The 16512-nt window shown below is 51.0% G+C and overlaps 1 protein-coding gene across 2 annotated transcripts in view; it reads left to right on the plus strand.

Moving 5' to 3' along the window:
• TRAP1 (TNF receptor associated protein 1) overlaps positions 1-16512 on the plus strand; it is a 50077-nt gene that overhangs the window by 21090 nt on the left and 12475 nt on the right. For both annotated transcript variants that reach the window (XM_052659651.1, XM_052659658.1), the window contains exons 2-7: positions 9088-9255; positions 10017-10099; positions 11511-11651; positions 14736-14807; positions 15126-15286; positions 16127-16236. In XM_052659651.1, the coding sequence (XP_052515611.1) occupies positions 9088-9255; positions 10017-10099; positions 11511-11651; positions 14736-14807; positions 15126-15286; positions 16127-16236 (735 nt within the window). The remainder of the gene's footprint in view (positions 1-9087; positions 9256-10016; positions 10100-11510; positions 11652-14735; positions 14808-15125; positions 15287-16126; positions 16237-16512) is intronic.

Here is a 16512-nt window from a genome sequence, read left to right on the forward strand (position 1 = left end):
TTTCTGTAAATTTATTTTCAAATTCATAGACTTTCCTTTGTTGTTTCCATTTGGTTGTTAAGCCTCCTAGTTAATTTTTAATTTTCAGATATGATATTTTCTATATGCAGGATTTCCGCTTGGTTTTTCTTTTATAGTTTATGTCTCTGAAATTTCTCATCTTTTATTTTGAGCATATTTTAGCTTATGATATGTAGTATCATTATGATGGCTGTTTTCAAACCCGCGTCCACCAGTCTCCATTGACTGACACTTCCCTTGAGCAGCGGTTCCATTTCCTGGCTCTGTTTGCTGAGTGACTTTTCATTGCATCCCGGACATCGTGAATGTCGCCTTGTGGAGTTTCTGGATTCTGTTGTGTTCCTCTGAAGGGTAGTTATTGTTTTAAAGGTGGATATTAATCTGGTTGGCCCCAGCTGCTAACATTTTCTCTTAGGCAGTGTTTGACCCATTTTTCCTTAACTGGACTGCTTGCGGTTTGGACCAGAGGTCAGCCAGAGACTTGGAATTATTATTCCCCAAATTGGAGGCTCCCTCTTTCTGGGCTCTCCCCCCCTTCACTGTCCATATTCTGTGGTTTTCCGAATCTCTCCTCTGGCTCTTTCGGCCAGAAAAGTACACATCGTGTGTGTTCTCTCTTAGAGTGTCCGCCACCCTTTGTTGAACCTGCGCCTATTCTGTGCTCTTACCTTTGACTCTCCAGAATCTCCCTGCTTTGTTGACTCTCCGGGGCCTTCTGTAGTCTTCTTGTTCCTAAGTTCGTGGTTGATAGGATACACGTCAGCCATACAGGAAGTGGCACTCCACGCAGTAAAGACAAAAGTGAAATTGTCTTAGCCACATCACACTTGAGAAAGTGGGAGATTTGGGGATATGTAATTCCAGAAAAACAATCAGTCCATTTCTCACAGCTTAAAATAGTGTGCGTGTATCTACAGTATGTAACTTAGAGGCCATTATGAAGCAAAACCATAGTGAAACTATGGCTGATGTATAAGAAAGATAGATTTTTTTTTTTAAAGAAAACAAAGCAAAAGAATATACCCGGTGTGTTTTGACTCACGTGCCTTGCTTCATGAACCCCTACTGGCAGGTGCATTTTCAGTTGCTGCTTACTAGTCGGAATGGCCTTGCAGGATCACTACCGCCATCTGTTGGCTGATTGAATGTGCTTCTGCTTGACTGTAGTCATGTTTTTGTTGATAAAAAGTTTCAAGACTTAAAAAAAAAAATTCGTCTGCATCTGGATGCTTTGGCCTATAGAGAAATATGGATGTTCTTGCCTTCAGAGAGTTTGACACTAAGCAATATAAGCTTGTTCCTGCCCTAATTCGGTGAGATGTTATATATTACGAAAAAGTTGATAGAAGAACTTACACAAACTGGCTTGTAACAAGTTTTAAATTAGTGGCATGGAAAATAAGTGCTCTGATTTATAGTAGAGAGAGATTACTGTGTACTGGGAGGGAGGCCTGATGAAAGTGGGGGCCCTCACACTGGGTCCTGAAGCAGTTTAGATGGAAAGAAATGGCAGGTAGAGGAGGCAGTGTGAGCACTGGCGGATGTGTGTCAGAGTCACACCGTCTGTGCTTCCCATTCGATGATCCCAAACCACCAAACAGATTCAGATGTTGTAGCCTGACACTGAGGTTTGTGCTTTTTCCCTTAGGGTGTAGGGGGAGCGTGAGGACAGAGTGTGTTTGTATCTGGTTCAGGCAGGCTTATTGCACTGTTGGTTTATTCTTAAAATCATTGTAGAAAGTTCAGTTCAGTCAGTTCTGTCGCTCAGTCATGTCTGACTCTTTGTGACCCCATGGACTGCAGCTCCCTGTCCATCTCCAACTCTCGGAGTTTACTCAGACTCGTGCCGATCGAGTTGGTGATGCCATCCAACCATCTCATCCTCTGTTGTCCCCTTCTCTTCCTGCCCTCAATCTTTCCCAGCATCGGGGCCTTTTCCAGTGAGTCAGTTCTTCACATCATGTGGCCATAGTATTGGAGTTTCAGCTTCAGCATCCGTCCTTCCAATGAATATTCAGGACTGATCTCCTTTAGGATGGACTGGCTGGATCTCCTAGCACTTCAAGGGACTCTCAAGAGTCTTCTCCAACACCACAGCTCAAAAGCATCAATTCTTCTGCGCTCAGCTTTCTTCACAGTCCAGCCCTCACACCCATGCGTGACCACTAGAGAAGCCTGAAGAAAGTTCAGTTAACCTGAAATCAGACCTGCTCTTGACAGCACTGTAATCTTGGGATCTAAGGGAAAGTCTTAGAATCCTGGTTGAATATATGGGTTGCTTTTTTTTCTTTTTTCTCTTTTCTCAACTCTGAGGATTTATATTATTCCAGTCATAAACAACATATTAAATACTCAAAAATATTCTGAATATTAAGTGGAAAACAAAAGGAATAGGAAAAATAAGACATGGGAAATGTAATCTTGAAATAAGGAAGTCCTTTCCTTTTTTTTTTTTTATACTTTACAATACTGTATTGGTTTTGCCATACATCAACATGAATCCGCCACGGGTGTACCCGTGTTCCCAATCCTGAACCCCCCTCCCTCCTCCCTCCCCTACCATCTCTCTAGGTCATCCCAGTGCACCAGCCCCAAGCATCCTGTATCCAACCTAGACTGGCGATTTGTTTCTTACATGATATTATACATGTTTCAATGCCATTCTCCCAAATCATCCCACCCTCTCCCTCTCCCACAGAGTCCAAAAGACTGTTCTATACATCTGTGTTTCTTTTGCTGTCTCGCATACAGGGATATCGTTACCATCCTTCTAAATTCCATATATATGCGTTAGTATCCTGTATTGGTGTTTTTCTTTCTGGCTTACTTCAGTCTGTATAATAGGCTCCAGTTTCATCCACCTCATTAGAACTGATTCACATGTATTCTTTTTAATGGCTGAGTAATACTCCATTGTGTATATGTACCACAGCTTTCTTATCCATTCATCTGCTGATGGACATCTAGGCTGCTTCCATGTCCTGGCTATTATAAACAGTTCTGCGATGAACATTGGGGTACACGTGTCTCTTTCAATTCGGTTTCCTCAGTGTGTATGCCCAGCAGTGGGGTTGCTGGGCAAGGAAGTCCTTTTCAAACAAAAAGACTAATTCCCTTAATATATAAAAAGTTTTTACAAATCAATAAGGAACAATGTAGTAGAAAATGATCAGAGCGTATCAACAGTCCATTAATGAAAAAGGAAATAGAAAATATTTTAAAATATGAGTAGATGTTCAGTCTTACTCATAAGAGAAATGTAACAGGAGAGAAATAGAAAAACTACATTAAAATTTTTACCTGACTAATAAGCAAAGATCCAAAAGTTTCATAACAACGCCATCTTGGCAGTAGCATTTTGAAATATTTTGTACTTTACGGAGATGTTATAGAAATAGTACTCAGTCTTCCCCTAGTTTCCCCTAATACTAGTATCTTTGATGGCTGTGGTGTAATTATTGGAAACTGAAATAACATGACACAGTGCTACTCAGCCATACACCAGTCTCACTGGGCTTTCGCTGGTTTCCCATCCATGTCCTTTGCTGGCCCAGGACCCTCCATACTTTGTACTTGTGTCTCTTCAGCCTGTGTTGTTCCTTCAGGATCGCGACACTTTGGAAGAGTCCTGGCCCGTTACTTTAGAGGGTTTCCTTCTATCGGTGTTTGGTGGTTTCTTGATTGGCTTGAGGTGTGGTTTTGGTGAGAACACAACAGACAACAGCCTGTGCCCTCTCACGCCACCAGGAGTTGCTGTGTGGACACGTCTCATTCCTGATGGTGACGACGACTGTGGCCACTCGGTTAAAGCTGATCTGCCACTTACTGCACCATGAAGTGCCATTTCTGTCTTCGAAGCCGGGGCGGGCAGGCATGCTGCGATCCTGCAGGTTTCTGCTTGGTGGCCGCCCCTCGGCCATCTGGACTGTCACCTGCCGGGTGGCGGTGGCCTGCTCCCATGATTCCTCTTACTTCTGCTGCTGTCAGGAAGAGGGCCTCTCCTCCGCTTACTGACTATTTCTGTGAGTGCGGACTCGCGTCTCTTCTGTTCGCCTGCTGCCAGTCCACCGTCACTGCTGTGTTGCCCAGGTTGTCCTGCATTTCAGCACTGGGAGCCTGTGCCCTCCTGGCGTGTCCCGTCACCGCCTCTTGGCGCCCCAGGCATTCCAGGCTCATCCAGTGTGTTCTCCAGTGGCCTCGGTTTCTTCTGTGGGCGAAAGGCATTGCACACTAGAGGTCTGAGTGCCCGGGAGGGCGGCCGCCCGCCTGTTTGCCCAGGCTGCAGCATCTCCTGGGAGCAGGCCAGGCTGGCCGCTCGCTCGCTCTGCTGCGCGGTGCCGCTGCCGCTGGGCCTGTCCCTGGACAGAGTCAGCAGGCGCACGTGTGTGTGTCATCACACACTTGTATGCACCGTGACGTTTATATCTACGCTACACTGGTGCCTCCACTTGCAGCATGACAGGCTCACCCTGGCTTCCCCGCCCTTGACTTGTGCTCCCGCGCTTGGTCTGCTGCTGCTGCAGTGATTGTATGCTGTCCTTTGTGAGCCTAGCTTTCCAGTGTACACTTAACCCTTGAAGAGCCCCCTTTGAACTGAGAGGGTCCCCTTGTGTTTACCCGTGAGTAGGTACTGCAGTACTGCGCAGTCCGCAGCTGGGTGGAATCCACGAGTGTGGATGTGGTTGTGTTGGAGGGCCAACTGGAGGGCCATACTTGGGTTTTCACCTTCACGGGGTGGGGGTTCTGTGCCCTTAACCCCCTGCCACGTGACTTAGGTGGGCTCTCTCAGGGCGGCTGTGTCAGTCATCGGACAGCTGTGCATGCTTGCTCCTGTTTGCGTTTCATTTTATGTTCTCCACACACTCTGGTTGCTCTTAACTATTTACTCTTTGGGTTTGTGAAACACGACCGTGGTTCTAAGAGTCAGGAGGGAAGAGGATGCTCAGAAATGTCATTTCCCCTCAGCTCTGCTCCCTCATCCCCACCCTTCCTTTCTCCATTCTAGTCCCACACATCTGTTATGGGTCAAATCGCAAGTCCCCCAAAGATGATGAAATTCTGACCCCAGGACCTGTGAACACGATCCTGTTTGAAAATGGCATCTTTGCCGAAGATCCAGTTAAAGATCGCTAGGATGGGCCGTGATCCGCTATGATGTGTCCTTATAAAAGGGAATTCCAACCCAGGGGCAGACACGAGCCGAGGAGGACACCGCCGTCTCCCAGCTGAGGTGCCCTGAGGCCCCCGAGGTGGGGAAGCGGGTAGAGCGGGTCCCCCTGCAGCCCCGCCAGCGCTTGGGCTTTATTCCTTCAGCCTTCAGAGCCGGGAGGAGGTAGACTTCTGTTGTTTCCGTGGCCTCGTCGGGGTGCTCTGCCACAGCAGCCCCAGGAGGCAAACAGCCCGGGTACCCAGTTTCTTGTGGTTTAAATCGTGTGCCCCAGAGATGTGTGCACGCCCTCATCTGTGAGCGTGACCTTATTTGGAAAGAGGGTCTTTGTCGATATAATAAGATGAGTTCATATTGGGTTAGAGTGAGCCCCAAACCCAGTATAACCGGCGACTCAGGAGAGAAATTTGGACACAGAGGAGACCCTCAGGAAAGAGAGGCTGTGTGAGGACAGAGGCAGAGATGGGGGCGAGGCAGCCACGAGCCCGGGGGAGGTGTGGACAGACTGCCCTTCGGGGCCCCGGGAGGACTCGGCTCTGCCGGCACCTTGGTTTTGCACTTCTGGCCTCTGGAACCAGGAGAGATGAAGTTTCTGTGGTTGTAAGCCACCCTGTCCCTTGTTATGACAGCCTTAGGAATTGAATACACAATCTCATTAGCTTCTGGTTTATCCTTCCTGTTGCTTTTGCACAAACGAGTAGAAACGTGGATATTTCCCTGTGTCTCTTTCTTCCATGAAGGGTAAATGTGCAGTAGATAACTCTCGATCACCTGGAGCATTGTTTTCAACAGCACAAGACAGGAAACAGTTTAAACATCCATCAGTTGAACACTAGTTAAATATTCATTCAGTACAGTGGATTATTATTTGTTCATTAAAAAGAATAAGCAGCTTTATATGTACTAAAACAGAGCAGTTCCTAAGATGTGTTCTTTCTTTAAAATGTCATTTGCTTATTTAGTTTTGGCTGTGCTGGGTCTTTGTTGCTGCGTGGCTTTTTCTCTAGTTGTGGAGTGCGGAGGCTACTCTAGTTGTGACGTGCGGGCTTCTCATTGCAGTGGCTTCTCATTTCAGAGCTCGGGCTCCAGGGTGCGTGGACTTCAGTACTTGTAGCATGTGGCTCAGTTGCAACTCCTGGGCTCTAGAGCACGGGCTGAGTAGTTGGACACATGCTTAGTTGCCCCTCGGTATGTGGGATCTTCCTGGACCAGGGCTCAAACCCATGTCTCCTGCATTAGCAGGTGGATTCTTTACCACTGAGCCACCAGGGAAGCCCTAAGATGTGTTCTTGATAAAAATATTTATGCACAGAAGACTGGAAATAAAATGTGCCGGTCATAATCCAACAGCCCCTTCCCCAGTCTGGGAGCAGGTTTAAAACAGGTAGTTCCTGGGGGTCTGAAAAGGAGAGGCGCCGTTATCCACTGAATTGTTCAGCTTCGTGTGATTTCTGGTTTTCTTTGGGGGTGAAGATGGCTTACAACTGGGCGTGAGGGAATGTGACCTGTTCTTTCCTGACAGGACCAAGAGGCAGATGATGAGAAAAGGACCGAGAGTCCTTTGAGCAGGGGGTAGGACAGGAAGCGGGGCAGGGCTGTGGCCAGGGCTCCTTCCCCAGGGTGGGTGGCTGCAGGCCTGTGGGCCGGGACGAAGGGGTGCGCCCTGGAGGTCTTGGGTGCTGTTTGGTGGGGTCCTGGAAGGCCAGCCTGAGGCCCTTGGAGTTGGTGGGGTTGTGTTCAGGAATGAGTCCCCTGAAATCCGAAATACCGAGATGGAGTTGGTGTCAGAAGATGAAGGTGTTGAATTTAAGAGATGGGACAGGTTGCATGGAGCAGTGTGTAGGCAGGGGGCCACCTGGAAGGCCAAGGACCCTGGGTATGCCAGGGCAAGGGCGGCGGAGGAGTTGGGGAGGCTCGGGCCAGGGTCAGCGCACCCGCGAGCCACTGCTGGAAGGAGGCGGCCTGGGACACCACACGTGTGCACGCACACACACAGCCCTTTACACAGACACACACTGTCCTTTACACACACACAGAAACACACAGACACACACACACACACACTGTCCTTTACACACACAGACACACAGACACAGACATACACACACTGTCCTTTACACACACACAGAGACACATACACACACAGACAGACACAGACACACACGGACAGACACACACACTGTCCTTTACACACAGACAGACACACAGGCTCTCTCACTCTCTCTCTCTCTGTCCTTTCCTGAGGCCCCTGAACAGGGAGCGGTTGTTTGATGTAAGAATCTCTAAAATACTTTCAGTGTCCTCGGGCTTACGTGGAAGCATCAGGAACACTGCCAGTCTGTGCTTCCGGGGCTGCCTCCCGTCTTCCTCTGGGGGCCTCCCCGTCACTCCCAGTTTCAGTGGTCCAAGTGCTCGTACGTGGAGGGCGATGCTCCACGGAGAGCTGAGTCCACACTGCATCCTGAGGCCCAGCCAGGTCTCGCATCCCTCACTGATTTCAGCCTGAAGTCCCCTCAGTTTAAAGCAGAGGGTCCCCAGCTTTTGTGGGGAGACAGGAGCGCTGTCCCGGGAGGGGAGGCGGTATGGGTCACACAGTCTGCTGGTGTCGTACGTCCTGCGTCAGCGCCATCTGGGACCACGGGGACCCCAGCAGCCCTGCCTGGGCTGGTGCAGACTTGAATGCTATAACCAAATGCCACTTAATTCCAGAAGAAATACCCCAGTTTTTTAGGGGTATTAGCTGTATGGATTAAGTGAACAGTGCAGCTAGGCCAGAGAATTCAATATTCAAACTATCTGGAAACTGAATGTTTTCTAAGTTAGGCTGGTTTTAAAGGTATTCCTCATATAGATAAAGGCTAAAGTGTGTGTTATCTATAAATCCAAAAATAACCTTAAACAGAAGGCAGATATTTACACCTTGTAGGAATGTGGAAGCTGATAACATTGATTTTGAAAGCCACGAGTTACTTCTAACTCATTCCTTCCTGAGCGCCACACGTGCGTAGCGTGTAACAGGCAGCTGCAGCTTGTTGTGGCCTAGACTTTGACACGGAGTGTCCTGTGTTAGGAGCCGTCAGAGTGCTGGGCAGTGAGCCCCTCTACACAGCGCCGGCCCCCGGCCAGTGTCTTCAGGGTGCTGGTGAGGACTGGCTGAATTCTGCCCGTTGGGTGGAGGGGCCGTGTGTCTTTCTGTGGCGTCCGGCAGCCACGCCGGGCTGGGGTGCAGTGTCATGGGGGTGGGTTTTCCTTCTCCCCACCCAGTGGTTCCTCGGTCCACTGTGCTGAAGGGAGTTACTGAAGAGTAACTGGAGAGACACTGAATCCCACTCCTAGTTATGAGGCAGAGGAGATCATGCCCTGGTTTGCAGACTTTAAATGCACTAATTTAAAAGACTCTTGTGGACAGGAGAAGAAAGGACTCAATGAAGATTTTTTGGAAGATGACGGGACAGTTTTGGAACATGCACATCGAAAAATTTGTCTCCCTCTTAGGGAGTATTTTTTCTCCTTTTTCCATGTTAGTTACACAGTAAGGAAGGCTGGCCTGTCGTTATTTCTGGCTCTGGGAGGGGCTGCAAGCATGGAGGCACGTTGAGTTTGGTGGGTTTGTGCACCAAATCGGGGCGCATGTGGGAAGTGGCGTCAGAAGGTACCTGCCTGTTCCTGCCGTTCTGCCCCGAGTTCTCTGCGTTCTTGGTATTTGCCATGTGTGGGGCGGTGTTAGCAAAACTACCTGCCGACTACCGGCTAGATGCACCGGCTAGATGCGCGGAGCTTGTCACTTCCGATTTCTCCAGGGTGACACTGGTCTCTGGAGCCGGCTTTGGTGTGAACAAATCAGGGTATTCTGTCCTGATGTCCTGTTAATTCTTTCTTCCTCATGTTTGTCTTTTCAGGAAAACCAGTTCTGTGTCCCTGGAGGCCCCCAGCTCAGTCCTGGGGTCCCCGGCGAAGCCTGGCCTCGAGCTTCCACGTGGGACGGCCTTTCAGCTCCCAGGCTGCTGAGGACCAGGCGGAGGCGGGGCCCCTGCACTCGGTCATCAGCAGCTCGGAGACCGTGCAGGGTGAGGCTGGTGCAGGGTTGGGGCGTTCGGTCAGGGGCCCCGGAGAACGCTGCCTCCCGCGGGGGTACTGAGGCAGAAGCCGTGCTTGAGGGAGCCACGCACTCGCTTCAGACGAAGGAAGGGCTTGGTTGGAGGGAGGGGTCCCAAAACAATGCCTCCTGCATTTCCGGCTTCCCCGGAGCTTCTGACTTCCATCCTGGCACGTTTGGCGCCCTCTGGTGGTCACCGGGAGTTGGCGCAGGCGCCTGCACATCTGCTAATCACCAAGCGGACGGAAGCTCAGCACGGCCCTGCGTTCCCTGGACGTGTGGAGGGCAGGCTCTGGAGCCGGTCCTGCCGCGAATCCGTTTCTGGCTTTCAGATGAGACAGCAACAGAGTATTTAATGCTTGGGTTAAGAGAAGTGAGGTTTTCTCCTTTGCTTTCTAAATGATTAATCTGGAAACCACTGCATTCAAGAATCGAATCCGGGGTCTGGTTGTGGAGGCAGGTCGACATCTTCTCCAAGCAGCGGGACCTGAGGCCTGCAGGCTCCGGCGAGGAGGGTGGGTGCGGGCTTGTCCGCGCTTCTTGGGGAAAGGGAACCCCTGATCTGCTCTTCTGTCTGAGCCCCAGATGGTTGGGGTTTTTTTGTTGTTGTTCACTGTTTTGAAAAATGTTTAAAACTCCTTATCTTAAAGATTTTTTTGAATGTTGCAAAGCATGTTCTTCTGTGAAAAAAGACGTTAAACTTTCCTGGTTGCGTCTGTGGTTCGTTACTAGGTTCTGCTACCAAACACGAGTTCCAGGCTGAGACGAAGAAGCTCCTAGACATTGTTGCCCGTTCCCTGTACTCAGAAAAAGAGGTGCGTGCCTGCTAATCACTCCCAGCGCTGGCTGGTTCTGTTGGCAAGACTGTTTCTGTGCTGTCCTGGGGAAATGCCAGCTAGTGGGTTAGCAGTGAGAAGGCATTAAATTTGGACAAGTACTGATCTTGGCTACCAATGAGAGTATTCTTACCAAAATCCATTGGGGTTTATGGACAGATATATCCAGGTAATTCTTTGAGCCACACTGAACCTGGGAAGTAATGCATTTTGCTGTTAATTTTAAAGTCTCAGGTGTTGGTGTGGGGCCTTCCCTGCTGAGGTCCATTTCTGGGGTGTTGCCCACGGGCTCTGGACCCCAGATTCACCTCCCTCGTCACCTGGCCTCACCAGCCATGGTCTGTGGGGCTGAAGGAAGAAGACCCCCCCTGTGTAGAGCAGAGCAGCAAGGAGCGCCTGGGGCCTTTGTGAGGAGACAAAGCTGCTCCAGGCTGATAGGCTGTGGTTCCATGCTCGTTGTTGCTAAAATGCAGAGAATTTGAGAGGGGTAAAGCACAGCTTGGAGAAGGCAATGGCAGCCCACTCCAGTACTCTTGCCTGGAAAATCCCATGGACAGAAGAGCCTGGTAGGCTACAGTCTGTGGGGTCGCAAAGAGTCAGACACAACTGAGTGACTTCACTTTCACTTTTCACTTTCATGCATTGGAGAAGGAAATGGCAACCCACTCCAGTGTTCTTGCCTGGAGAATCCCAGGGACGGAGGAGCCTGGTGGGCTGCCGTCTATGGGGTCGCACAGAGTCGGACACTACTGAAGCGACTTAGCAGCAGCAGCAGCAAAGCACAGCTTTCCAAAATGAAAAGACTTCCAGGAAGTATTTCCAGGTCTCGTCCTGCTAAACTCCATCCCCAGGTGGGCCCGTAACACCCAGCTGCTTCTCTCTCGGGGCCAGGTCAGCCCTCCCATGTGCTGCATCTGACTGTAAGTGGAGCTTTATCAGAGGAGAAGGGCTGTGCACACCCAGGTCGGTCGTGGGGCCTGAGGCCCCCTTTTCTCCTGAACATGGGAGGTCTGGTTTGTGGCAACCCACTAGATTAAGTGAAGCTGGTGAGCCCTTCATGGAGAAGAGAAAGTATGTTTTGAGGATATTTTGACATCCCTGGGCAAGAGTTGAGAAGTCGTCTCACGAGTCCCTTGCAGTTGGCAGTAACAGACTCCTAGCTCCAAGATGATGCTGAGGAAGGGGCAGTAGAGTCAGAGGTGACAGAAAGCTGGGTCAGGGGAACATGATCCACCTCCAGTCATCCTGTGGGCGGCTGTGGAGAAACTGGCTTTGAGTACAGCGGGAAGTCTTTATCCGGTTAAATGCTTCCCCCCCAGCTGGTAACACTGCTGCAGAGGCTGCTGACAGATAGGTCCTGCAGCACAGCGTCTCATCTCCATTTCTATAGGTGTTCATTCGTGAGCTCATCTCCAACGCAAGTGATGCCTTGGAAAAGCTGCGTCATAAGCTGGTGTCTGAAGGCCAAGCGCTGCCAGACATGGAGATTCACCTGCAGACTGACACGGACAGAGGCACCATCACAATCCAGGTGCCTCCCCCGATGGGCTGGGAGACGGGCTGCCTGTCTGTCACGCCTCTAGGCTCCCAGTGGCCTGCTGACCACCTTGAACTGAATATAGTTCCCTGTGCTGTATACAGTAGGCCCTCCTATATATTCCCATTTGCATCTGCGCACCCCAAACTCCCAGTCCTTCCCTTCTGCACCTGCCCTGTCCCGTGGCAGCTGCAACCCTGTTCCCTATGTCTGTGATTCTGTTACTGTTTCATAGATAGATTTGTGTCTTATTTTAGAGTCATATCTAAGTGATACTGTGTGATAATTGTCTTTCTCTAATCTCTCAGTCCATCCATGTTGCTACAAATGGCATGGTTTCATTCTTCTTCATGGCTGAGTAACACTCCATCGTGTGTGTGGGGGGGAGGGGCACACACGCCACATCTTTTCCATCCATCAGTCGATGGACATTTAGCTTATTTCCAGGTCTTGACTATGGGAACAGTGCTGCTGTGAGCATGGGGGTGCAGGTATCTTCTTGAGTTGGAGTTGTATGTGGAGATATGCCCAGGAGTGGGATTGCTAGATCATGTGGCAACTCTATTTTTTTTTTTTGAGGAACCTTCATACTGTTTTTCATAGTGGCTGCACCAATTTATATTCCCATCAACAGTGTAAGAGGGTTCCCTCTTTGAAGAGGAGCCCCATCGTTCAAAGATAAGTACTGTTAACATTTCAGTATATGTCTAATAGGGTTTGTCTACATATCCAAACAGGTTAAAAAAGTTTTTTTGACCACTCTGCGTGGCTTGTGGGATCTTACTTCCCCAACAAGGGATTGAACCCAGGCTCTCAGCATTGGGAGCATGGAGTCCTAATCACTGGACCACCAGGGAATTCCCTTAACGGATTTTAAACCACGTAGTATTTTTTATGTAAGGTGACCCTTGAACAGCACTTGGGTTGGGGGGGCAGGCCCTCCTCACAGTCTGAGATCCACACAGAACGTACAGTCTGTCCTATGAGTACCCAGTTCCTCCACGTCTGCGGGTCTTGCTCTGTGTCCTCTGTACCCACAGTGCAGAGTGGAGTTGCATCCCCAGACTCAACCAGCTGCTGCTGTTCAGGGGTCAGCGGTGCTCGGCTTCACATTTCTGACCGTGCTTTTACGGCGTGTTATTGTATATTCTCTAGTGCTGTATTTTCATTACAGCTGTTTGGATTAACAGTCTTACTGTAGACACAGCAATACTTTTGGTGGCTATTACAGTTTAGGGTCAGAAAGTTAGAAAGGCAGAGGTGGGGTTCATCAGGCGGTGGACCTGAGGGCCATGTTCCCGAGGTAGCTGCTCTAGGCCCTGCTGCCCGCGTCTCTGGGGGGCGTCCGTCCCTGTGGGCCTCTTCCCAGCAGGCCTGGCTCTGCTACTCAGAACGACCGCTGGTTTGTGATCTTTGGTCTGCTCCTCTCTGCTCTGTGCGTGTGTGCCTTTCTTGCCGGCCGCTGCTGCTGTTTTAAAAGTATGCTTACGTATGATCAGGTCGCTCAGGTTCACGTGTTCAGGGAGTTTGGACTAACACACACAGTAGTGGGCCCACCATATCACTGGGGTCATCACCCAGCATTCCCCACCCTTCCTAGCCCTCATCAGCCGCTGACCTGCTTTCTGTTGCTGCGGTTTCTGTTTTCTACGATTTCACACAAACATAGTTGCACAGGAGGTGGTCTCTTGAGTTTTGAGTGTCACTTGTCACGGTGGTTTTGAGAGTTCGCGCAGTCAGGCAAATCAGTAGTTTGTTCCTTTCTGTTACTGAGAAGTGTTCTGCTGTATGAAGGCATCACAGCTTCACCAGTCTCTTCACCAGCTTCTCCAGCGAGCACTGGAGATGATAGGGATCGAGCTGCCATGAATATTTCAGTCTTTGTATGGACACACGTTTTCATTTCTTTTGGGTAAATACCTTGGAATAGGACTGCTGGGTTGTAAGGAAAGTGTCTATCTAACTTTAGAAGAAACTGCCAAGCATTGCCGGAAGCTGGTGTCCCATTCTGCGTTCCTCCTGGCAGCACGTCCTTGATACACTCGTCATGGTTGGTCTTTAACGTCAGCCATTTAGTGAGTGAGCAGTGTCTGAGTGTAGGTTTAGTTTTCATTTCACTAATGGTTGGGGACCCTGGTGGCTCAGAGGTTAAAGCGTCTGCCTGCAATGCGGGAGACCCAGGTTCGATCCCTGGGTCAAGAAGATCCCTTGGAGAAGGAAATGGCAACCCACTCCAGTATTCTTACCTGGAGAATCCCATGGACGAGGAGCCTGGCAGGCTATAGTCCATGGGGTCGCACAGAGTCAGACACTACTGAGCTACTTCACTTTACTTCACTTCCCTAATGGTTATAAGTGTTTGCCATTCATGTATCTTCTTTGTGAAATGCCTTTCAGATTTTTGCTCATTTTTACTCAGGTGGTTTGTCATTTTTTTGCATTGTAAGTTCTTTGTATATTCTAGATTCGAGTCCTATATCAGATATACTTTGCAAATATTTTCCCCTAGTCCCTGACTTGCCTTTTAATTTTCTTAGGTAGTGGCTTTTGAAAAGCGTAAGTTCTTAATGAAATGCAGTTTATCACTTTTATGTTTCATGCTTTTAGTGGCCTATTAAAGGAGTCACTGCCTGTTCTGCAGGGATAGAAAGGCTTCCTCCTGTCTTGTCTCTTTTTTTTTTTGTCTTCTCTTTTCGCGGTTTCACGGCCTCGGCTCTTACACGCAGCCCTCTGATCACGTGGTGTCTGCGTGAGGGAGACGGGCTGGGCGCTGCTCCGCCCGTGGCTGCTGCTTGTCTCGGCACCGTTTGTTCTTCCCGTCCACAGTGGTTTGTCTTGGAACCTTTGTCACAAATCGTGTGGCGCTGTGAAGCTCTTCCTGAACTTGGTTTTGTCCCTGTATCCAAGTTAGTCTGTCCTCTGGTGAGGTTTCCCCAGCAAGGCCTGGCTGGTGTGACTGGAATCCGCCTTTCCTGACAACCCTGTTGTGATGTCACGGGCCGTGAGCAGGTCCGACTTGGGTGCTTGTACCTGGCGCTCCGCACACGCGCCCTGGTGTTCAGCCTGTCTGTCTCCTAGGACACTGGTGTCGGGATGAGCCAGGAGGAGCTGGTGTCCAACTTGGGAACCATCGCCAGGTCCGGGTCGAAGGTGAGGCCCCCGCCTTCCCTGGGGTGCTACCGCCACTCCCCTCAGGTCAAGCATCCTAAGGGCAGCTCTGACCAGGGCTGGTCCCAGATGCGCTAGATGCCAGCTTGAGAGGACTGTCCACCAGCGCGTTTGTGCCATTGGGGTCCCTCTGTCCAGGATTTCCCTGCATCATCATGGGGCCCTCAGAGGTAGTTTGTTATTTGTTGGATGGACCGGCTGGAGTGGGTACTTTTCCCACAGCTAGAGACTGGCTGACCCCAGGTTCAAAGCCAGTCCATCCCCGCCTGACACGCCCCTCTGACCAGCCTCACCCTGCAGGCCTTTCTGGATGCACTGCAGAACCAGGCAGAGGCTGGCAGCAAGATCATCGGCCAGTTCGGTGTGGGCTTCTACTCGGCCTTCATGGTGGCCGACAGAGTCGAGGTCTATTCTCGCTCGGTGGATGCAGGCAGCCTTGGGTACCGGTGGCTTTCAGATGGGTGAGTGAGTGAGTGGGTCCCATGTCACCCATCGAGTGTCCCCCAGGCCCTGGGGCCACCAAGGCAACTGTCACCCGCCACGCAGAGTGGGACTCCAAGGCCTGGTCTGGAAGCCCCAGCAGCTTCTTGGGCTTCTATGGGAGGCCTGAGCCTCCGCTCAGGGTCTTGACTGCTTTTGCTGCTGGGTCCTGCGCTGCTCCAGGGCACGTGCCTCTTCTGAGGACATGTCCTTGATTCCTCGGGAGTGTCAGGGTCTGGCCCCTGGCCACCCTACCTCCTGCTGGCTCACCACATTCTGGGCTTGCCTCATGGGTGGATGTCCAGGAACATCTCAACTTTTCACAGAGGCTGGCACCTGCCATGGCTGAGGTCAACTGTGTGTTTCCTAAACACCCAGACTTCATTTCTGAACCTGCATTCCCGCCCTGCCGGGGCACAGCCCGTGTCCCTCATCAGAACAGAGATTTCTGTTTTGTTCCATGAAAGTGGGGCCAAGTCACCTGGGATGTGAGATGACAGGGTGCCCCCTCCACTCCAGCCCCCACGTGCCCCTGCTCTCCAGAGGCAGCACCCAGCCGGGGCTCCGGAACGTGGAGGTCTCACAGGAGGAGGTCTCCCGGGGTGTGGCGCTTGCCGGCCATCTCAGGGAACTTGAGGCCCAGAGGTTGTGCTCATGAGCAGGGACCCCGCACCCCAACCCCAGCACCACTGTCCCCGGGGGAAGGGGTTGCAGCTGGGTTCGGAAGCAGCGAGGCTCTGGCTCCCTGTCTATTCGAGTCCTGGGGCCACATGGGCCTTGTCAGCGCTGATGGATGGACTCACTTCCCCTCTCCCTCTTAGCTCTGGGGTGTTTGAAGTTGCCGAAGCCTCAGGAGTTAGAACTGGGACGAAAATCATCATCTACCTCAAGGCTGACAGCAGAGAGTTCGCCAGCGAGGCCCGGGTTCGAGGTGAGCATGAGCCTGGGCCTCCGGGACAAGCTTGGTGGGGGCTCAGGGTCACATCTTCGTCCCAGTGCAGTGTGGTGTCGCTGGCCACCTGCCTGGCCTGAGTCCAGGCTCTGGACAACCAGAGTGGGCGCAGTGCCGGGTACGCCCCGCTGTCTGGGTCTCACTAATGCTACTGAACGTGCCCAGTGCCTTCCAGTGGTCACGTTACCCCGTGAAACCCTGATTAGGCTGCCAAGAGGTGTGGGTGTCTCACGGTGGCCTAGGCCCCCTGACCCG

The sequence above is a fragment of the Budorcas taxicolor genome, chromosome 2 (genome assembly GCF_023091745.1).
Source record: "Budorcas taxicolor isolate Tak-1 chromosome 2, Takin1.1, whole genome shotgun sequence".
In the NCBI taxonomy this organism is placed as follows: Eukaryota; Metazoa; Chordata; class Mammalia; order Artiodactyla; family Bovidae; genus Budorcas; species Budorcas taxicolor.